The sequence below is a fragment of the Protopterus annectens genome, chromosome 10.part0, assembly GCF_019279795.1.
Source record: "Protopterus annectens isolate FY-2018-M chromosome 10.part0, PAN1.0, whole genome shotgun sequence".
NCBI lineage: Eukaryota > Metazoa > Chordata > Ceratodontiformes > Protopteridae > Protopterus > Protopterus annectens.
This window is the reverse complement of record NC_056744.1, coordinates 328,513,283-328,537,793: the sequence shown is the minus strand read 5'-3', so window position 1 is coordinate 328,537,793 and position 24,511 is coordinate 328,513,283. Positions and strand designations below refer to the sequence as shown.

General features: G+C 38.6%; 1 protein-coding gene across 3 annotated transcripts in view; it reads left to right on the top strand.

Annotated features, from left to right (window-relative positions):
- Nucleotides 1-24,511, top strand: part of DNM3 (dynamin 3) — a 2,680,418-nt gene that overhangs the window by 568,797 nt on the left and 2,087,110 nt on the right. For all 3 annotated transcript variants that reach the window (XM_044085220.1, XM_044085219.1, XM_044085218.1), the window contains exon 3: nt 15,765-15,914. In XM_044085220.1, the coding sequence (XP_043941155.1) occupies nt 15,765-15,914 (150 nt within the window). The remainder of the gene's footprint in view (nt 1-15,764; nt 15,915-24,511) is intronic.

Below are 24,511 nucleotides of genomic sequence, written 5' to 3'. Positions count from 1 at the left end.
TTAACCAATATCAGTACTCCAATTTAATCAATATCAGTACTCCCATTTAACCAATATCAGTACTCCCATTTAATCAATATCAGTGCTCCCATTTAACCAATATCAGTACTCCCATTTAATCAATATCAGTACTCCTATTTAACCAATATCAGTACTCCCATTTAACCAATATCAGTACTTCCATTTAATCAATATCAGTACTCCTATTTAACCATTATCAGTACTCCCATTTAACCAATATCAGTACTCCCATTTAACCAATATCAGTACTCCCATTTAACCAATATCAGTACTCCCATTTAACCAATATCAGTACTCCCATTTAATCAATATCAGTACTCCCATTTAACCAATATCAGTACTCCCATTTAATCAATATCAGTACTCCCATTTTCCTTTGTCCTGATATTCCATCCTGAAATCCTTTCTTTGTCAAATTCACATGCTCATTTCTTTCCATATCTGTGTCCTGCAGCATTGATATTTGCACTCTACATTTCTTAATATAATTTTAATACTTTTTCCTTTTTTTCTCTACCTGTAAGGCCATTTATGTTCCAAGGTAGTATGGATAAAGTAGCACTTATGATATAAAGCTATTGCTCCAAACTGTTATACATTGCAGTTTTTTGAATGTGTATTTCTTACATTTTACATGCACTCACACTAATGTTTGGCAGACTGAGCTTTTATACAATTGTTTCTTCTCAACTCCATTACCCATGTCACTTTTTTCAAGAATTTTTGCAAAAATGAAAACCCTTAAACAAAAACTAAATACATTTTTAGAATATACCCATCCCCTATTAACTTATTACAAAAACACAAAAGTAGCTACATTTTCAGCAAATATTTATGGAAGACTTCATGCCAAGGTTAAGTAGATGAGGCTCAGCAACTAACAAGATAGGAGGTTGTTGTTGTGACTTTCAGCTTTTCCCGGTTAGGGATCGCCACAGCAGAACTCCAGTCCGCTAATGATTGGCAGTAGATTTTTTTACGTGCCGAGTTGCCAGCCTTGACGCACAACCTTCAATGAAGGTACGCCCATTCACACATGTCTCCACACAGAAGACGCTTTAGCTGAGAATCGAACAGGAGAACGTCTTACTGTGAGGCGACAACGCTACCGCAGCCCCACCACCGCAGATAGGAGGTGATGACATAAAAACTGTGATGTATAATCAATCTGCAGGAAAGTTTCCAGGAACAGATGGTATTCCTGAGGAAGTTTGGAAAATAGGAGGGAGAAAGCGATAAAGATCCGAAAGATTTTAACAGTATTTTTAAAAGGAGAGGAAACACAAACATCTTGGAAGAAAGCTGTAGTGGCTGTGTTAACTAAAGATGCAAAGGTCTTTTAGAATCAGCTTCATAGAGAACCATTTCAATTTTAAACCACAGTTGTAAACTATTTATGTCTATATTAGCTAAAAGAATTGCAAACGTGTTGCCAAAGCTGGTAGATATGGATCACTGTGGTTTGTGGAGAGAAGGCAAACATTTGACAACATTAATCAAACAATAATGATCCAGTGAGAAGCAGACTGTAAGAAAATACCTGTGTTGCTGGTGGGTCTTTATGTAGAGAAAGCATCTGACAGAGTAATCTGTGATTTTATGGGGTCTATATTAGAACATCAAAGTCTTGAAACTTCGAATGTTCTAATATCGACCCCTATTCAGCGAACACTGGAAAATAGCGAAGCTGCAGAACACCGATTTTTTTGCTAGGGAAAGAATTTGGTTGGCTGTTTCTGTCGCTTCGTTATTTTCAGCACTGTGGTGGAAAGTTACTAGTCGGGTTCATGTAAGTGTGTAATTGTGTGGACATGAAGGTTAGGGCACGGGTTAGGTGAGTTAGGTTTAGGGCACGGGTCAGGTAAGTGTACGATTGTGATGGACATTAGGGTTAGGGCGGGGTAGGTGAGTTAGGGTTAGGGCGCGGGTGAGGTGAGTGTGCAATAGTGATGGACATTAGGGTTAGGGTTTGGGTTAAGGTAAGTGGATACATAGTAGTGTATGTACAGTTTAGTGTAGGGTTAGATGTAGGATTTTAAGTGTATGTGTGTGGATTGCTGTTTTTCTGGTGTGCTTGTGTTGTGTGTATGTGTTTTGGAACAGTGAATTTTTTCCCTGTGAAAAAATTTGCAGTTCTGCATGTTTGATATTTTAAGCGTTCGCTGAATAGGGGTCAATATTACAACATTCAAAGTTTTAAGACTTCGGTGTTCTAATATAGACCCGATTTTATGAGTAGGTCAATGGAAGCATTTGCATTCTGTGCTACAATAATAAGGTTAATTAGAAGGATATATGAAGGATCCTCTCTGATAATTTGTGTTTGAACAGAGGAACCATGCAAAGGTGCTCTCTTTCCCCTTTATTTGCTTTATATTTAGAGCCATTGGCAAAGAAAATAATAGATTCAGAAATACAAGTCTATAATTGGTATGGTAATCATGAAAAGTTGGCTTTATTTGCAGATGATATTATTTTGTACCTGATAAAATCCAGAAAAGGACATCTCAGTGTTGTGGAACATTTTGAGACAGTTTCAAGACTTTTTGCACATAAAATGAATGAAGATAAAACAAAGGCTATATCCATAAATTATGTACCCACACAAGAATTGGTTCACCAATACGCATATTTATGGGAACATGATAAGAGGAAGTGTTTAGGATTATGGATTAAAAAAGGCTTCTGTTATGGAAGCTTAGGATATGTAGGAAGAGACTAAAAAGATAATACAAAAACTGGGAACTGTCTGTAGATAATAAGATAGAAACAGTGAAAATGTTTTAGTCCCTTTAGTTGTGTACACAGCTCAGGCTTACTTTTATCAACCTGAGGAGAAGTTGTGGACAACAATTAGTAAAGAATTGAAGGTATTTATGTGGGAGGGAAAAGGGGCAAGAGGTAAGTGGGATACGTCGATCTTTCCAATTGAACAAGGTGGTTTAGGATTACATGATTTGAAGGAATATTTTAGAGTTACACATTTAAGGCTCATATATACAACACAAGCAGAAGGTTATAATTCAAAGTGGAAAGGGATAATGGTGAAGCAGGGAGGAACTAGAGAGACAGACTGGGACTTTGAATGCAGATCCTTAAGGAGAATAATAACAACCAGACAGAATGTTAGAATTTATTGACGACCCAAAAACGTTTTATAAAGAATTGGGAAACAAGGTAAAAGGAACTGAAACACTGCCAGAAAAAGAAGAAATAGATACATTTTGGAGCAATATCTTTGAAAATCCTGTGGAACATAACAAAGATGCTAAATGGATAGAAGATGTAAAAGAAAGAATAAGAAGTTTAAAGGTACAGGATATGAAATGGGATAAAGTAACAGCCACAGAGATTAAAACAAAGTTAAGAAAAGCCTCTAACTGGAAAACCCCAGGCCCAGATGCAGTACCTAACTTTTGGCTAAAAGTATTAACATCTTTGCACAAAGATTTAACCATGAGTAAGAACTATTTATATATGCACCCTGAACAGACACCAACCTGGCTAATAACAGGAAAAACAATGCTCCTACTTAAGAGTGAACCTGCAAGCTACCCTAAAAATTATAGACCAATAACTTGCTTTCAGACGACATATAAACTATACATGGGAATTGATGCTGACGGAGTTTATAGTCATTTAGAAAACTCAATTATGGCAATAGAATAAAAGGGCAATAAAAGAAAGTCATATGGAGCAACGGATCATTTGTTGCTAAATAAAGTCATAGTGGAGAACTATAGAAAGGGGAAGAATCTGAGTATAGCATGGATTGACTACAAAGAAAAATCATTTGATATTATCCCACATTCATGGATAAAATATTGCTTAAAAATGTATAAGATACACCCTACACTGATCGACTACATTACAGTGACCATGAAACAATGGCAGACCACTTTGTGTTTAAGCCAAGATAAAGAACAAATTATTATCCCAGGGATAAAAATTAAAAGGGGGATATTTCAGGGCGAATCTTTGTCACCACTGCTATTCTGCCTTGCCCTTAAGCCATTAAGCTGTCTACTTAACAGCTTAGGCCATGGTTATAATTTGGCTCCTAGAAAGCAACAAAGTGTAAATCTCTTTGTCAGTGATTTAAAACTGTACAGCTCATCAGATGAAGAACTGGAAGCACAACTGCAATTTGTCAAAACTTTTTCAGATGATATAAGAATGTCATTTGGTCTTGATAAATGTGCAAAAACAACGTTTAAAGCAGGAAAACTGCAACACCAGTAAAACATCAGTTTGAGACAAGAATGTGATATAAAAGAACTTGAGCAAGACGGAGTGTATAAATATTTGGGAATTGATGAAGGATCAACAATAAAACATAAACAAATGCGAATAAAATTTAGTAAGGAATATTTCAGAAGACTTAAATTAATCCTGAAAACAGCACTGACATCTAGGAACAAAATACAAGCTATAAACCAAGTTGCTCTTTCTGTCCTAACTTACAGTTTTGGAGTGACTGACTGGCCCAAAAACGTATTGGATAGATTGGATAGGAAAACAAGAAGGATGCTTCATGCTTACCAAATGATTTATAAAAATCATTGCATACCTAGATTATATATTCTCTGTTCTGAGGAAGGGATGGGCCTCCTTGAAATTGATTGCATGTATAGATCTGTAATTGTGGGACTCCACGCATATCTGCTGACCTCACAAAACCCAAACGTAGTGAAAGTTTTGAAACATGAAGAGAATAAATCTAAGATGACTTCTCTGCTTAATCTAGCAGAAGCATATTGGCATCAAGCAGTAATGGAAATCAAAGCAGAAGTAAATAAAATCAGGCATCAAAAAAACAAAATAAAGAGTATAAGGTGAAGGACCAGATGAGAAGACAAGGAATGTGGAAAATGCATAAATATAGTTGCAAATATAGAAAACTTCTGAAAAAAACTCATATTTATCAGGATTGAACATAGGAATGGTTAAGGTGAGGTGAATTCAAACCAAGAGATGAAAGGTTAATATTGGCGGTACAAGATAGAGGGGCTACGTACACATTGGTTTACAAAGTCAGTTGAACATGTGGGAGAAACAGACAAATGTAGGTTTTGCAAAACAGAACCGGAAACAGTTGCACACCTCGTTGCTGGTTGCAACATATTTATGGCAGAAAGATTTATACTGAAAGGCATAATAATGTGACAAAACTGTTGGACTGGGGATTGTGCAAATATTATAATATTCAAGTAGCTGAAAAACACTGGAAACATGAGCCACAAAGCATCATAGAAAATGATGAAGTCTACATCACATGGGATGGTCCATTACCAACAGTTCAAAAGATAGATGCTAGAAAACCAGACATACTAGTCCAAGAAAAGAAGACAAAAGTAGCATTGATCATTGAAATCTCCACAGCTTGTGACTACAGTGTCCTGCATACAGAGAGAGACACAAAGTTATAAAATATCAGGAAAAAACACGGTGGTGGAATATCGGTAGTAAGTCTACCGTTGCTGTGATAATATAAACGAAATAGAATAAAAGTAAGACCAGCAACGGACAAGACAGGCGGCCCAAAATCCCAGCAGTTCAAAGTATCAACGGTTAAAAGACCACATATGGTTCAAGGCAAAGTCCAGTACACAAACACAAGAAAGAAGTTGAATTTAAAAATATATAAATCCTTTTAATTGTAGTCGACCATAGGTGAGCGCTTTCACAACATAGCTTCATCAGACCATCAAACAACTACTAAAAAACACACCCAACTACTAACAAACACACCCAACTACTAACAAACACACCCAACTACTAACAAACACACCCAACTACTAACAAACACACCCAACTACTAAAAAACACACCCAACTACTAACAAACACACCCAACTACTAACAAACACACCCAACTACTAACAAACACACCCAACTACTAAAAAACACACCCAACTACTAACAAACACACCCTATATATAATAAAAAAGGCAAAAAACAACCAATAATGTAGTCACATCAATTAAATTATAAAAACATTTAAAGTAACAAAGACGTAAACATAAAAACTCTAATTGGAACACATGTCCCTATAAAGAAGTAATAAAATCACACAAAAAATATACCTAATACATACATACTCTTTATGCTATATAAAGATCAATAGTAATAAAAACAATTAACAAAAATATAACATAAAAAGGCTTATTTTCGAAGTCTCCTTTTCTTTAGGGCAGGTTTTATAGATGCCCTTTCATTTAAGCCACTGCCTCTGTCAGCGTGTAATGTAATGATCCAGCAAGCCTCCCTATACTCAGTGTGTGTAGGTAAATCACCACCCCTAACACTAGGTTGTATAATTTCTATGACCCCAAAACTAAAAATATGTGAGGTGTCCGTATTAATGACATGCTTGGAAAGAGCATTAAATGCCGAACCCTTCCTGATATGGTATAAGTGTTCCTGCATTCTGTCACGCAAGACCTTGTTGGTCTTGCCAACATAAAAAGAGTGACAGATGGAACACTCAGCCAGGTAAATAACATGGGGTGTCATACAATTAGCGGGAGCATGAAAAACAAAGTCTTTGTAAAGATCTGGGTGAAAAAAGGATACCTGAGAATTTATGTATCCACAAAAATTGCAATTACCACAAGGTGTGGTTACACCAAACTGTGGAGAAGGACTACCATGTTGATAATCATGGCAAAGGAGTCTCTTCAAATTCATACAATTTCTATAACGAAAAGAGGGTCTATCGCCCACAATTGTACGTAAATCATTATCAACCTGTAATATTCCCCAAAACTGACCAAATACCTGTGTAACTTCCCTATAATCACTAGTATGATGGTGAAAAGAGATTGAGCATCAAAAGTTACTAAATGACGCATCCTTTGATTCCTTACAAGTGGCAAATCCTTTGATTCCACTTATACAGGGCCTCCTCAAAGTTCATAAACATACCACCAATTCTCCGATGCGTCCGGTAGTGGCAGGTGGCGGTTGGGTCACCGAGCTTCTTTCTCTGTATGTAGAGAAAGCATTAAGACCTATTATTGATTTAAATAAAGCAGTTCTAAGGGATTCTAAACAGTTCTTATTGGATTTATATCAGTGTAGTTCCACTGTCCCTGATTCTGACCTTAGTAGTGTCATTTTTGTAACTTTTGATGTTCAATCTCTTTTCACCATCATACCTAATGACTTGGGCATTCAGTACATACATGACTATCTCTTATTACATAGTGAATATGATATTAATAAGGTTGATCTTATTTGTTGTTTTTTGGAGATGGTGCTTGAGAACAATGTCTTCACTTTTAATCGAGATATGTATCTCCAGAAACATGGAGTAGCTATGGGCACTTGTGCCAATAGCTACGCCAATATGTTTCGAGCTCATTGGGAGTTGAATAGTCTTTTTTCTATTCCTGAGTTTAAGGAGCATGTCTTGTTTTATTGACGTTTTGTCGACGATCTTTTTTTGTTGTGGAGGGGTCCACTTCATAGTTTAAAGATATTTTACGAGGTGATGAACAATCTATTGCCCTGTTTGAAGTTTACTTTCAATTGGTCTTATGACCGTATTGAATTTTTGGATTTGTTTATTGAGAAGTTGCCTGGTAACATCATTAACACTGGGGTGTATCGGAAGACTTGTCATAGAAATGCTTTTCTTTTTAGGTCTAGTATGCATCCGGGTAACATCTTTAAGAATCTTATTAGAGGTCAGAGTATACGGGCATCTAGACTAAATCCTACATTTGCTGGTTTTCTGGATGAGATTGATGGTTTGGGCCGTAAGTTGATGGCCCGTGGATACACTCAAACTGAGATTGATAGACAATGGTCAGATCGTAGTGTTTTGAGGATGACTACAGCAAGCCCCTACTTTGGACCAGCTTCAGATTATCATATTATCCATAAGGATAAGCCGGTCACCCCAGGAGTTAAGGTCTCTTTACTTTATACTAGTGATTATAGGGAAGTTACACAGGTATTTGGTCAGTTTTGGGGAATATTACAGGTTGATAATGATTTACGTACAATTGTGGGCGATAGACCCTCTTTTCGTTATAGAAATTGTATGAATTTGAAGAGACTCCTTTGCCATGATTATCAACATGGTAGTCCTTCTCCACAGTTTGGTGTAACCACACCTTGTGGTAATTGCAATTTTTGTGGATACATAAATTCTCAGGTATCCTTTTTTCATCCAGATCTTTACAAAGACTTTGTTTTTCATGTTCCCGCTAATTGTATGACACCCCATGTTATTTACCTGGCTGAGTGTTCCATCTGTCACTCTTTTTATGTTGGCAAGACCAACAGGGTCTTGCGTGACAGAATTGCGGGAACACTTATACCATATCAGGAAGGATTCGGCATTTAATGCTCTTTCCAAGCATGTCATTAATACGGACACCTCACATATTTTTAGTTTTGGGGTCATAGAAATTATACAACCTAGTGTTAGGGGTGGTGATTTACCTACACACACTGAGTATAGGGAGGCTTGCTGGATCATTACATTACACGCTGACAGAGGCAGTGGCTTAAATGAAAGGGCGTCTATAAAACCTGCCCTAAAGAAAAGGAGACTTCAAAAATAAGCCTTTTTATGTTATATTTTTGTTAATTGTTTTTATTACTATTGATCTTTATATAGCATAAGGAGTATGTATGTATTAGGTGTATTTTTTGTGTGATTTTATTACTTTTTTATAGGGACATGTGTTCCAATTAGAGTTTTTATGTCTATGTCTTTGTTACTTTAAATGTTTTTATAATTTAATTGATGCGACTACATTATTGGTTGTTTTTTGCCTTTTTATTATATATAGGGTGTGTTTTTTAGTAGTTGGGTGTGTTTTTTAGTAGTTGGGTGTGTTTGTTAGTAGTTGGGTGTGTTTGTTAGTAGTTGGGTGTGTTTGTTAGTAGTTGGGTGTGTTTGTTAGTAGTTGGGTGTGTTTGTTAGTAGTTGGGTGTGTTTTTTAGTAGTTGTTTGATGGTCTGATGAAGCTATGTTGTGAAAGCGCTCACCTATGGTCGACTACAATTAAAAGGATTTATATATTTTTAAATTCAACTTCTTTCGTGTGTTTGTGTACTGGACTTTGCCTTGAACCATATGCGGTCTTTTAACCGTTGATACTTTGAACTGCTGGGATTTTGGGCCGCCTGTCTTGTCCGTTGCTGGTCTTACTTTTATTCTATAAAATATCAGGGTTTGCAAGCAGAAATGAGAGCAATGTGTAGGAAAGATACCCAGATAGTTCCAATAGTAATAGGAGCAACGGGTATTATAAAAAAAGTCTACAGTCATATCTAGATATCCTACCAGTACACGTAACTCAGTATGAATTGCAGAAGGAGTCATTACTGGGTACATTGCAGGTGCTGTGAAGAGCACCTTTGGCTGACATCAAAGAGTAAAACAATACTAATTTCATGAACTGTAATTGTACTTTGAATTAGGAATGGGGTCTATTCCCATCATATTAGAAACCCAAAAGATTTGGAGAAATTAAAAATATATTCATAAAGTAGCAGAAAGTATTCTAAAAAATAAGCCAGTACAAGAATGGAGAAAAGAGATTTTGCTGACATGAATGACTGTAAGTAGCGGTACAGAAAATAGAGCTGGAATTTACTGTAGAACTGACAAAGGAACAAAGATATTGGGAGCGCATACCTCAAGCGGGAAAGCTAATAGAGTGGGAAGAGGCCAAGACATTTGGATTGCAGGCTAGAGACTACCTTCCCTACCTGGGCATGATCTCAGACTACAGGCAACGAGGAAGGGATAGGGGGTTTTAAGTGAAAGACTTGCTCTGCTAGAGCTTTTGGTTGAATCTAGAACAGAAGCAGTTATTAAAAAGGGATAATTAGTAGAGTGTATAAAATATTTCATGATAACTATACAAATCAATCAAGAGGAGGTTAGAAATGATTGGGAAGAGAGACTAGAAAAGCAATTTACAAGAAAACAATGTGAAGACATATGCATGGTTTCAAAGACTGCAACCAGAATATACAGGATCTTTGCTTGGATGTGTTTCCATAGGTATTTATATACCCGAGGCATACGTCAAAGAATTTTTCTGCAGGTAGATAGCAAATGTTGGAGGTGTGATGGAGAAGAGGTAACTGCAAACATGTTTAATGAGTTCGTAGATTTTAAAAATTCATTGGATGAGCAAATGGCTAAGTAAGCAAATGATTATTCTGAACTGGGATATAGTATCTGAATTGCCTAGACATAGTAAGGCCTTATTAAGTTTAATTCTGTTGGCTGCTAAAAAAGCAGTTACTAGAAAATGGAAATCAAATTCTAATATACCAATTGTGTTACAGATATTGAATATTATAAGAGATAAAAGAACTGGAAGAGGGATCTTTAGAAAAGAGAAGGAGCAAATTATATAGAAGTAAATGGAAATTGTGGGAACAATACATGCATAATAAGGTTCAGGAGAAGGAGGAGTGAGGTTTAAGGGAAGGCAGAAGTTCAGCAAATTTTGTAATGGACTGATGATAGTAGCAAAGAAAATGTATGTGATGTATACAGTATTTAGATGCAAAAATGTTAAAAAGGTTTATTTTCTTTTCAGCTAGTATATGTATACCTATGTCTTAAGTAATAATTTCATAAAAATTCAACAAAAATATTCCTTCATAATTTGTAACCATCTTCATGCTATAGTTATTTCACTGTCTCCTACTTAATATCTATTTTCAGCTGATTCCATTTGAAAGTAACTAGAGTTTTATAAGCTTGATATTAGCTAATATTTTACTGTATTCTTCATTTAACTGTCATGTTTTCATTAACTGTGACATCGTTCCAATTCTCTATATGTTCATTTACTATTCGGTGTGTATATTTATTTTTTGATTAACTGTTATATCATGACTAGTTTATATTTGTATGTAGATTTATTGAGTAAATCTTGTATAACCACCTTCTACTCATTCTGTAAAATGGAGCATTTCTCTCCAGGCATCTGCTAAAAATGAGACTTGTGCAGATAAACAAAAGCAATAAATAAATAAATAATAAAATCCACATAACTAACCCATACATCACCTATAGAGGAGGCCTAAGGCCCATGTAAGGGCTCATTAGGTCCGCTTCCACAAAAAGGAAATGTTTTGGTCATAGATGACTCTATAGTTAGGAGAAGAGACTCCACACTTACTGGACTGGACAAGAACGGGGTGATAGTAAGCTGCTTGTCCAGTGTCAGGATCCATGATGTCACAAAGTACCTAAGGACCTTAAACCAGACAAGTATGACTATAACTATCAGTGTCCTTTGTGAGAGTGAATGCCTGGGGCACTCCTCCTCTAAGGACTTGCTCAGAGGCATGATGGAACTTACTATGGATATGACAGAGGCAGGAAAGATACCACTGTCAAGTATTATCTTCTGGTCTCCAAGAATGATGCCCTGATACCAAGCCAAGATAATTGGCTTTAGCAACTCACTAAGTAATTGTTCTCTTTCAAAGGGGAATTAGTATATGGTAGATAAGAATTCCTGTTTCATCAGGGATGGCTTAAAACTTTTGTACATACCAGGGCTTCTGTTTGTTAGGTAAAGCCTTTGCTGACCCCATAGTGCCTTTTTTTCAGACCCTCTACTGGACATTCCAAAATAGATTGAGACATCACAATGGCACTACTTGATGCTAGGAGTTCAAATAGAAACATGCCAGAACTTGAGGCTTTCCTGCTGTTCGAACACATTTGCGTTTGTGTAGTTACTGAGCTACTGATTCATTGCAATGACAGCACTCCCAGTATATGAATGTTTAGCACTTATCACGCATTCAAGCCCTCAAGTAACTGTGGAGCGTGAGTACCCGTGTTTGTGAGGAACAGCATCACCTCACATCAAATTACCAGTGACCCTAACTTGGAGCTGTTAGAAGTCCTATTAAACCTTAGCAAAAATTAGCAATGTCCCTAACCTAGAGCTCCTTAGAGATCCCATTGATAACGCTAATGCACTGGAGCAAACTGTAAAATGACTCTGCAAAGGGTCTAATATCCTTTACTTGGTCTTTACTAACCTAGGTCAAACTTGTATCCCACCTCACGTCTCCTTATCTCTGGTTAAACTTGACCACAGATTAGTCATCTTCTCAGTCAGGCCTAGTGGTACCACTCCACCACCAAATGAGACCATCTGTATGAACATCTCCAAGGCAAATTTATAGTTTTTAGAAAACCTATGCATAATTCCCAACAGTCCCCTGCAGATGGACTCAGCTGACAGGGCTGCTGCATTCACCATTCAATACAAAGACACTGGAATAAAGACATAGGTTTTGCAGTTACTTACGATTTCAAGCTGGCATAAGCCCTTTGTTGATAATTGTTAGTTTTTGTAACCAGTGGGTAATAAATTATGTACTTCCCTTTCTAGGCACAAGTAGATATGTAAACATTTGTTATCTAACATCTGTAACTTAATAATTACTGATGAAGGGCTCAAGCCAACTCAAAAGCTGGAGTAATTGCAGAAAACCTGCGTTGGTCCAATAAAAGGTATTGTATCCCATCTGTGTGCCATTGTCTTTGTACTGACTGTTGACAGTGATAATATAACTATTTCAGTCTCTAGACATAACTGTAAACTACAATAAAGCAAATTTATTTTTAAGTCAAAAGGCGTGTTCTCCAGGGTAGTTCTAGATTCAGCAGATTATATATTTTTCCTTCTTCAAGAGAAGGTAGAATAAATCACTTCTCATATGGACAAATTGTATTACTGTGAACCATAATAGCCAGACAAAACCCCAAGTCTTTGTGATGTATGTCGTTCTGCCTTGTGATGGGTGCTTTTTTATAACTGTACCAGGGTGCACATTTTTCAGAGTCCATCACACCCCCTGCTGGAGGATGTAGCGCTGCATCCCTCATAAAATGTCATAAAATCTGAGATCATCCCATGACGTATACCTCTGTCCAGATTTTCGCACAATGTCCAGATTTTTGACACAAGTTCTGTTCCTCATAAAATTTGTAGTTTTATGGATTTTTATGGTAAATCAGTGAGGACTGACGTCACTATATAATGACAGCCATTTAAGTTTCTGACTTCATTTCCTTCAAAAGATGTGTGGTAGCAGAAGACCTTTTATTCTGGCAACTTTCTAAATTTATAACAGTAATATTTAAAATTTGTCCCTATTTTTGGAGCTTTGCCCCCCATTATTTTTGGCTTTGTCCAGATTTTTTTGTGCTAAGTGGTTGAACACTATTCCCATGTCAAAGAAAAATTAAAATGGCAGCCTGCAGTGAAGTCACCTCTTAGGATTGATCATGGATGCTGCTTTGACATAAATTTATAAACATGGACATTTTAATAAAAATGTTATCTTTTTCTACTGATTATATTTCTTGGGGAGGTAGTCTGAAAAGTGAAGAGACATGATAGATGAACTACCTCCCCCACCATTGTTCCTAGGGTTCTGTGGACAGAAATGTTCATTGTCTTCCAGTCAGATGCGTGTCAGATGATGAATCGGCTGACGTTCTGCCAGACTCAGCATAGCAAGTCTCACTTTCAATAACCACATTGCCACAACAGTCAGGAAATCCTTCTATGTGGCACACCTCATCACTAAGGGCTTTTCATCCAGAAAAAAGGAGGTCATTGTCCCACTGTACTCATCCCTCATTAGACCCATTATAGATTATAATGCCCCGTTTGGTATGTACCTCACAAGACATCTGCAACAGCTTGAAAGGCCACAGAAATACCACACTAAAAGAATCACAGGCCTAAAGCAGATGCCATATACTGACCATCTAAAAAAACTCCAGCTATACTCTGTAGCATATCGTCTACTCAGAGGCGATCTCTGCTTAACATACAAGGCCATGTCAAACCCTGAGCTGTTGGGCATGCTCCACTTAAAGAAATCCCAATCCCTCAGAGCCACACGCTCCAGGGATCTAAACCTTGTCATCACAATGAACAAAACATGCTGGAGGGATAGGTTCCTGACCCAGAGACTCCCCATACTCTGCAATAGACTGCCCATACATATCAAGCAGAGCGCTTCTTTGGCCCCCTTCAAAAGGAACCTTGATGATTGGATGGGAGATAGGAAATTCACCCCGGGGATCATGTCAGTCGCCCTGCTAGACAGGGGCCTGGAGAAGTAAATATTGTGGGAAGAAATATCCAGGGAATTGTTATGGCTAGGCTTGCATAGGCCCTAGGGCCGATAGCCTAGTACCAACCTATGAACCTATAACAGGTGTCAGTTAACAACTATGTTGTCAGTCCAGAGATTGTTCAGTTATTGAGATTTGATAATTGTTCTTTAAATTTCTTAATCAAAGCTTGTCCAGGTGCTTCAAAGTGTGTTAGGAAGTGGTTCAGCTTCTATCCCCAACCTGCAGTGATTTTGGAGATGGTTGAATTAAGTAGGGGATAGAGGACTCATGCCCCTTATGGAGAGATTGGGGTCCCCCATACAAAACTATGTTTACAGGTTTCAGTACCTTTTTTCACTGTAAACAGTATGAATATAATTTTTACCTCCGGGTGCTTATGACAAAAGTGCTTTTTTTTCAGGAACTGTCCTACACTCATTTACAAAAAAATTGTCAGGTGTCTTAATAGGACAGTTAAAAAAACCTTACTGGAAAGGCCAGTCGCATCAAGACTCCTAAAAGAGAATTTAGGGATCATAACAGGTGAAGTAAGGAGGCCTAATGCAGAAGATGGTGAGGTCAAATTGGACAGTTTCTATGCTGTCTTATAGAAATCAGGAAGGGCAACTGTTAGGCCTGCAAAAGTTTTCAGTGTTGGGAGAAGACGTACATCATTGTTTCAGTTTGCACAGCAGATGCGATTCTTAATAAAGTATGTTATGTGTAATAAAAGGAAAACTTAGTATCCAAGACCTGATTTATATTTCCTATTAAGAGATATTTATTTATTTATTTATTTGGTAAATCAGGTAGCCTTACTAGCCAAATCTTCCTTTCTAGTGGTGACAGAGAGAAAAACTTCACTGCACAGATGTAGGAATGCTTTCTGAGATTAGCTAAGCATGATGATGTCTTGGGAGGTGGAAGAAGAGTTAAGTACTCAGAGAAAACGCGCGCACGTACGCGCACACACACACACACACACACACACACACACACACACAAACACAAACACTCAGTCATACACACACACACGTACGTACATGCACACAAGCACGCACACACTCGCACGCACACACACATGCGCGCATACATGCACACATATACACACACATGCACACACACACACACACATACATATGCACGTGCACACACACCTTCATACACACACACACACACACACACACACACACACACACACACACACACACACATGCGCGCACACAAACACACACATGCACACATACACATGCACACACGCACACACACACACACACACACACACACACACACAAACACACACACTCATACACACACACACAAACACACGCATGCGCGCACACACACTGTCAATAATAATATCGTCCGAGGTTAGACATCTTTGTTGAATACCTAAACCAGTAACACTCTGAAAGGTTAAGTAACTTGGGAGGGTTGTGCTGAAACTTCTCTTAAGTATCATTTGTAGTTTTCTGTGAAATTACTGGTATGAAGATTAATTGTGCAAATAAGTGTCTGTTTTGTTGCTGGTAATGTCAGAACTATTTTCCTTTTAGTGTTAAATAGGTAACATATTACAGAAGTTGCATGTTTTTTTTTCACAGAATATGCAGAATTTCTGCACTGCAAAACAAAGAAGTTTACAGATTTTGATGAGGTTCGTCTGGAAATTGAATCAGAAACGGACAGAGTCACTGGAATGAACAAAGGGATTTCTCCGATTCCAATTAACCTGAGGGTATACTCCCCCAATGGTAAGTGTAATAATGCATGCCTGGGTACTTTTCCTCACAATAATGTGTGAATACATGGTGCATACAGAGGTGATGTACTTTATATGCCATGTAGAATGCCATCGAGTTTTGTAACACTGCTGTGGTATATGCCATGTAAAATGCCATTGAGTTTTGTAATACTGCTGTGGCTCTTGGTGGATAATTATTCCATTGCTTTAGATACTCCTTTTATTTCCTGAGGCAGGGTTTTAAGGGTAATACTGTATTTTTCATCAGGTGAAGTACACCGGCATTGTGTTATCTTGCAAGAAAACCAATTTTTAGAGTTGAGGTGCATCTTAAATTGCAGTAGAAACCATTATCTTATCTTAAGCCAGTGTACACCATGTTTCAGACGCTCGTTACATAGGACCATTTTCGGGAGTGAGGTACTTTTGACTGGATGGATAGGCTTAGATTATTATATCTGCTGCCTGGTGTGTAAAAAATCAGTTAATACAGAAGTAGATGTGTTGTAACTTACTGTTCAAATGTCAGAATGTATGTTTGTTTATGCGCATACTACAACTTTCAGTCTGTGGTGTAATGCAGCACTCATTAAACCAGTTGTGAAAAGTGAAAATTTGTAATATATATGGGATGGGGGAGGTTGCACTCTACAGGTCACCAATGGAAAATGAAGAGAAGTACAGATGATCTTTGTAAAGCAGACAAACAGAAAGCACACAGAGAAGATTTTTTTGGACTCTTTGCCCCCATTGTTTGTTCATCATTTGGCCAATTTGTTCCCCATCACCAGGGCAGGAGTCAAGGAGCAGGGACTGTCATTCAGGCAGCCATCAGAGGCAGTTAAAGGATTTTTACATTGTGCCATAACTGTTTTCAAAAAAAAAAGTAAAAAGCTGAAGGGAGATATGCAGAGGGCTGACCACTTTGGTCATCCATCACTTCTGAAAGGGACATTGTCAGCAGGTAGCCCCCACTCACATTTTCTGGAAGAAGAAAAAAATTCTGATCACATCTCACTTATCTGAACCAGCTGGAGGTTTTGGCTTAAAGCGCATTTGCTAGCAGAGACACAGCTTCCTTGCTCAGAGTCTGCAGTTCTTTGAAAATGTAAAATCATCTGAGAAAAAGAGGCAGGAGTCCAAGGAGCATACACTATGGACATGAATAATTTACTTGCAAACGCATTATAAGTATTTGGTATACTTGATACACGTAATACATTTAATGTTTGTCTTTTTATAGAATGAATTACTACATGAATTAATGCATTTGGAGTCTGTGAGCCTTGAAATGTCTGCAGTGATGTTGACTGACTGATAGCTTTACTGATTATTGTGTATTTCAGAACAAAAAAAGGAAAGGGCTGTTTTTTTCTTTTTTTTTGGGGGGGGGTGCAGATTTTATTAAGATATTCATACCAAAGTGTTCACTGTACCCATGATGTTAAATTTAAGTGGTGACCCACAGGCCCTGAGCTTTGTGTCCGACTGTGGTACTCAAAGTCCAGGCTGCATAAACAGATCAAATCACTGGGGGGCTTTAGCGACAAGTGTGATTGTCAGGTAGAGACCACCATGTTCATTCCAGAGGAGGGTGTAGAACTAGCAGCTGTGAGACTGTTAAAGGCCAAAAATAGGAAATGTACATGAATTTCAGCCACCTATGGACATTGTACACAGGGCCCATTACCTAGGGCTTTAGATACAAACACAAAATACCCCCAGCCATTACATGATGGTGCTAATACCAGTCACATCATAGTCCTACCTTTGTGTGAGTACAATTGGATAAGGCAGGTTATAGACAGATGACTACCTAAAGAATGTTGTGAGTGAGAAAAAGTGTGTAAAATTAAGGGTGCAAAGGAAAGTGTTTCATTTGCCTTGTGTTACAAAGGACTTTATATTACATGCTGTTGATTTAGTGCTTTTTGGTCACACATGCTATCAAGATGTATTACGTATGGGGGACTTAAACTTCCTAGAAATTATTTGAATTGCCCTACCAGGGTATATTCTTGAAACAGTTGTATAAATGTTATGTTATAGCTGGTTTGGTTTACCAGTATATTGTGTAGCAGATTTGTTTCATATTCATAGACATGGAAATTGTTAAGCATATAAAAAGGCCCATAGAATGTCAAACATGACATGATCCCTGTATGGATTAACTGGATAAATAACACTAGATATGGAAGGCCTGGTCTGGTTACTCTCGCTTAAATATGTGACCCTTTTACATCTTCCACAAGTCCACACTTAATACCTGCTGAAGACACAAGGAGTGTCTTGTGGAGTTATAATTCAGAAACACAGATCTGCCCCTGTCTTGGCATCAGCATCCTCCATCTGTAGTATTTTATTTATTTAGCTATTATTTATTAACCATGTAAATAAGCTGGACAGTGGACCCTTTTCAACTACAAGTGCACCACTATATATATATATATATATATATATATATATATATATATATATATATATATCACATGCAAACTCCACACAGACATTGACTGGAAGACAGACTTGATCCTCTTACACTTGTGCTTGGAGCTAGGGTTCTTATTGCTGAGTCACAGTGCTGCCCAGTACATTAACTATAAGCAGAGTGTCTGACATATGGACAGATACAAGATGGTCTTGCTGAGTATGCCTTTTTCATAGGTTCATAGGTTGGTACTAGGCTATCAGCCCTAGGGCCTATACAAGCCTAGCCATAACAATTCCCTGGCTATTTCTTCCAACACTATTTACTTCCCTGGACCCCTGTCTAGCAGGGCGACTGACATGATCCCTGGGGTGAATTTCCTTTCTCCCATCCAATCGTCAAGGTTCCTTTTGAAGAGGGCCAAAGAGGCACTCTGCTTGACATGTATGGGCAATCTATTCCAGAGTCTGGGGAGTCTCTGGGTCAGGAACCTATCCCTCCAGCATGTTTTGTTTATTGTGATGACAAGGTTTAGATCCCTGGAGTGTGTGGCTCTGAGGGATTGGAATTTCTTTAAGTGTAGCATGTCCAACAGCTCTGGGTTTGACACGGCCTTGTATGTTAAGCAGAGATCGCCTCTTTGTAGACGATATGCAACAGAGTATAGCTGGAGTTTTTTTAAGGTGGTCAGCATAGGGCATCTGCTTTAGGCTTGTGATTCTTTTAGTGAGGTATTTCTGCGGCCTTTCCAGTTGTTGCAGATGTCTTCAGAGGTACATACCAAATGGGGCGTTGTATTCTATATTGGGTCTAATGAGGGATGAGTACAGTGGGACAATGACCTCCTTTTTTCTGGATGAAAAGCCCTTAGTGATGAGGTGTGCCACATAGAAGGATTTCCTGACTGTTTTTCCCTTTTTTAAAGAATGTAGTAGTCTGCCCCCTCCCATCTACTATCATGTTGAGTCCTTCCTACTTCACATGCATGTCTGCAGAAAGTGGTGTAGACCCTCTTTTCCAGTTGTGATTGGTGCTTCCAGACCCTATCCCAACCCTTAATGGTGATTGATGGCCTCCATCCCCACTGATCAATCCTTACGGTGATCACTGCATCTTTTCCAGCCTGGCAGCAGTTGTCCCTCCCCCAATATCTTGGCAATGATAATCATACCTTACCTCCTCGTCTTCTCCCAGAGACACAGATACCCTCTTCCTCTAGTCAGTAATCAGATCCCCCCACTTTGAAGTGCCAAAGATGAGTGTCCTTTACCTTCCATCTTGGCCCATTAGGTACTGCTGTCCCATAACCTGCACTTATTTCCTCGGTCCATAAAGTCTCTACTCCTGGCAGCTTTTCCTCTGGGCAGAGAATAATGGATGTTACTGGAGCGGGGCAGTAAAATATATACATTTCTATTACCTTTTTGTCATTAAGAGCTATGGAGTATTTAGCTGGGATGTTTTCTTACCAAGGCTCGGTTTTGTGATAGATTCAGGAGACAGTACAAAGTCTCCCTGATTTTAACCAGCTGTGTGGCACAGACAGACAGACAGATAAAGCTCTGACTCAGACCCAGATTACTTAGAATCAGTTAGTGACTCTGGCAATGGTTGAGCTGGCAGGGATTAATGGAATGCAGTGGCTGACAGGATGCACCTTCCAGCAGTGCAAGAGCCAAGGACAGCACCCACCGAGCAGTGTACATGGTGTGTCCAGGGATATATTCAGGTGTGGAAGTAGGCATGGGTCACTGGGACCAGTACTGTGAGAGTACTGCTCCCCCTAGGAGGCCACAGGGGTAACTGCAGGTAATTCTGATGAAGTCCGAGTTTTGGGACGAAACCTAGGTAAACGGTGAACCGTGTATGGTGAAGTTTTGCAGTTGTTAATAAATTTGTTTTGGCTTGGACTTCGTTTCTGTTGACTTTTTGGTTGTGGTTCGTTGGTTCTTGGTTGTTTGTAACTGCAGGTAAAGTTATATAGATAACCATAATGGCTATTTCGCTAATGGTCTCTGATTAAAGAGCCTAGTGGTCAGCAGGCATATAGGATAGAGTGGACAAGCTGGTGGTCTTGGAGAACTTATATTGAAGTGTGCATATGGTCCTGTGAATGCCCTTCATCTAAATGAGCCATGTCACGGGCCTTTATGGGAAGGTCTGTATAGTTGAGGAATGAAACGTATCTGAGAATGTAAAACATCAGTTAATGGATGCTCTATAAATGTCAGTTAGTGGACGCTCTACACACCAGGGTGATGCTTTCTGATCAGTCAGCAGATCACATCACAAATGACCATGAAAAGAAAGGCAAAAACTGTATGAGTTTATGACTATTATTTTTCTTCAATAAGCTCACATATCAGTGAGTATGAATATAGATGTATATTACTTCTTTTTCTGTCATAATCTTGCTACTGTGTACTAAATAGTAATGTAACTACATTTATACTGATTTCCTGCTCCAGTGATGTTCTGCAGTACACAGCAGTTACTTTTTAGAAGTTACTACACTTTCTACCTTTGTATGATAGCTCATATTTTAATGAATTTCATTATTTTTGTACAATGCCCTTTCTTTATAGCTTGCCTAAACTTTGGTATATTGTACATCTACTATAACTTGGATCTTTTCTCCCCATTGTTGTTGTTGTTGTGTCTTTCGGCTTTTCCCGGTTAGGGGTCGTCACAGCGGAACTCTGGTCCGCTAATGATTGGTAGTTGATTTTTATATGCCGAGTTACCAGCCCTGACGCACAACCTTCAATGAAGGTACGCCCATTCACGCATGTCTCCACGCAGACGACGCTCTAGCTGAGAATCGAACTGGGCAGCGTCTTACTGCAAGGCGACAACGCTACCGCAGCACCACCTCCTCTTAAAATAGGAAATGTAACCCAGTCCAACATTCCTGGTAAACAAATGTAAATAAATACAAATAAATCATGTAAAGAAAATTATCACATTCCTGGCTCTCAGTTTCAGGCAAACTATTTTACAATTAAAAGGCAATTTTGCTGGAAATGTAGAGTTGTCCAGCAGTCTCTTGGTTAAAAGCAATAAAGAGTGAAAGCAGTCCATCGTAACTTCAGACTTAGGTGGAGAAGGACGCTGAAGTGACTGCATGCTTCTTCTCCCCCTGCACCCCTCTTTCCTTTTACCAGCCTGAGGCAGCTTTAAGTACCGTCTGTCCTCTTGACGAGAATTAACCACAAGCAAGTAGAAATTACAGGAATGGCTCATGGTTATACATTATACAGAAATAACAAACTCATTGCATTCCTTATACCCAGCCACATCAGGAATGCAGGCCTTACTTCTGATGGGTTAGTTGTTTTTACAGAATGCAGTACATTGGATGTCTCCTACTCGGAAAGATCAAGGCTTATATTCCTTGTTATTTGTGATTCCTTAAAAGGACAGTACTCTTAAGACTAATGCTAGAGTTGTCTCACCAGAGCACATTTGTGCAGATAAATTCAGGATGCAATGTTGAATGCATTACTTCTTTAAACCGGGAAGGACTGCATATGGCATCACTGAACATAGACGATGCCTACTTACAAATCCCAGAAAGGAAACTGCTCAGGGAGTACCTCAGTGTTCAGATACTCATTTCAGTGTTCATCGGCTCTGTACAGTCCCCTGAGTATTTACATGTTTGCCACAAGTGTTTACACTTCTCGGAAAACAGAGCATCTCTGTTATTCTATATCTGGATGACTGCTCCTACCAGTAAAAGAGCAGGTTACTGTATTATATCTGACTTGTAATTCTATTGATGCAGACCTTGGGGCTCACATTAAATAAAAAAAAAATACCCTTGATCCCTGCTATTTGAGTGGCTTTTCTGGGGTTCATAGTTGACTCTGTCCAGATGAAAATATTTTTCTTTCTCAAAAGAAACAATTGAACTTTCAGACTGTGATAACAGATTTTCCCATTTGCATGTATTTACAGGAAACCCTCATTTTTTTTTATTTATACATGTCATAATTGTTTAGATGATGTGGTCACCAAACTCTTTTCATCAGTGACCTGGGCCATGGGAGGTTTACAAAATTGCAGTGATCATTTACATTGCATTATGCAAAACACTATAAAATCATAGTTACAGATACAGATCAAGAGCAGTACATTCATGTTTTTAAGACCAGTTACATTTATGTTTTTAAGAATGGCTTTTATAAATAGCTAATGTAAAGAAATAGCCCAGCAGAGAATGTTAGTTCAATTTTATTGAATGAAGTCAAGATTCATAGGCATTTCACCCAATGTAAGGTACAAATTAGCAGAGGTAGCAGGTGTGTGCAGGGTTTGGGTGATTCTAAGACACGGGTAGTGTGGCTGTGCAGGATTTAAACTAGCGAGGTCTGACAAGCATTCCCATGATCACATAATGAGGAATTCAAAACAGAGGAGGCACATAGATTATGTAAATGACATAATCAAATACAGCAGAATGATTCAGAAACACATATAGTAGGTTCTCTACATTGTGATGCAGACCTCACACTGGGAGTTTGGGTGAACGCTGTGAATATGGTAGGAATGCTGGGAGTTTTGGTGTACTCTATAAATATATTAGGAATGCTGGGAATTTTGGTGTATCTTATAACTATGTTAGAAATGCTAGGAGTTTTGGTGTACACTTTAAATATGTTAGGAATGCAAAACGTTTTGGTGTACGCTATAAATATGTTAGGAATGCTGGGAGTTTTGGTGTGTGATATAAATATGTTAGGAATGCTGGGAGTTTTGGTATATACTAGAAATATGTTAGGAATGCTGGGAGTTTTAATGTAATATAAAAATATGTTAGGAATGCTGGGAGTTTTGATGTATGATCTAAATATGTTAGAAATGCTAGAAGTTTTAGTGTACACTATAAATATGTTTGGAATGCCATCATCTGTAGGTTAATACCATTTGTTACTGGCAAACTTCTAAGCCAGTGTCCACAACACCATCCATGCCATTGCAGAAGGAAGGAAACAACAGTATCTCACATATCAACACCTAATGAACCAGCAGATAATGGACTGTTACCTGGTAGATGTGGAGAGAATAGGAGAGTTAGTCAAAATGTGTCTGCTACAAGCAGGGTCAAAGGGATGTATCTCAGTAGGTACAGATGTATCTGCAGGGTCAAAGGGATGCATCCCAGTAGGTACAGATGTATCTGCATTGTTAACTACCTTAGCTATAGGGACATTTTATTGACCAGCAGGGGATATATTAGGCATATTGCTGGCCTCTGTCCTAAGTATCATACACCACTTCCTTGGCATCATGCTGCAATGTGTGGAGGGGTATATATGTTTTCTGACGACTGCATGGGAAAGAACCAGCATTATGCAGGCATTTTGCAGCCCATTTTAAAGCCCATTTTCTTGATGTCTTAGGAGCCATATATTGCATGGGCATTACCATCAAGGCTCCACCTAGTCGTAAGGCCTGAGATACATCAGTAGGAAGGGATTCAATTCCCCCAATTACCAAGTATTGTGTGATGTCCTGGGCATTAATATATATTGTGCCTTTGAATCCTGGAAGTTCCCATGATTCACACACACACATGGCATACATACCTCGGACCTGTAACATCAGTTTGTGTGGGGGGACTTCCCACAGGTTCATCAAGTCAGTAAATGAGCACATAGACAGGATACATTAGTAGTATACACGCAGACAATGTGGCAGGGAGCAGGCCACACAGAATGATGTAACTTGTATGCTTGGGAGTAATGGATGGCAACTTCCAGACCATGGTGGAGATGAGATGCAACACCATCCATACAGAGACTGATAACATTCCTGAGTATCCATTTGGACTATTGAAGGAGCACTTCAGGCAGGTTGCTACAATATTTGTGGGACACCTGCAGCAGCAGGAAAACATCCCAGTGGTGTCCACCATAGCAGTAGGACCAGCAGTGGACTTGCATACTGTAGAGACCAGGGATGAAGATATAGTAGCAATACCAAACACAAGGCGGAGATGGGCACAATACGTCATGACATTGGTGAAGAGGTAATGTCTCTCACATGAAAATGATGCAGGCAGTATCATATTCCAGCTATGCTGGACAATGTGTGAACTGGTCACAGTGTGCTTCAGACATGCCATACCAACACAGATCAGAGGGCAGCCAGGGCACAGCCATCATCACTTACAC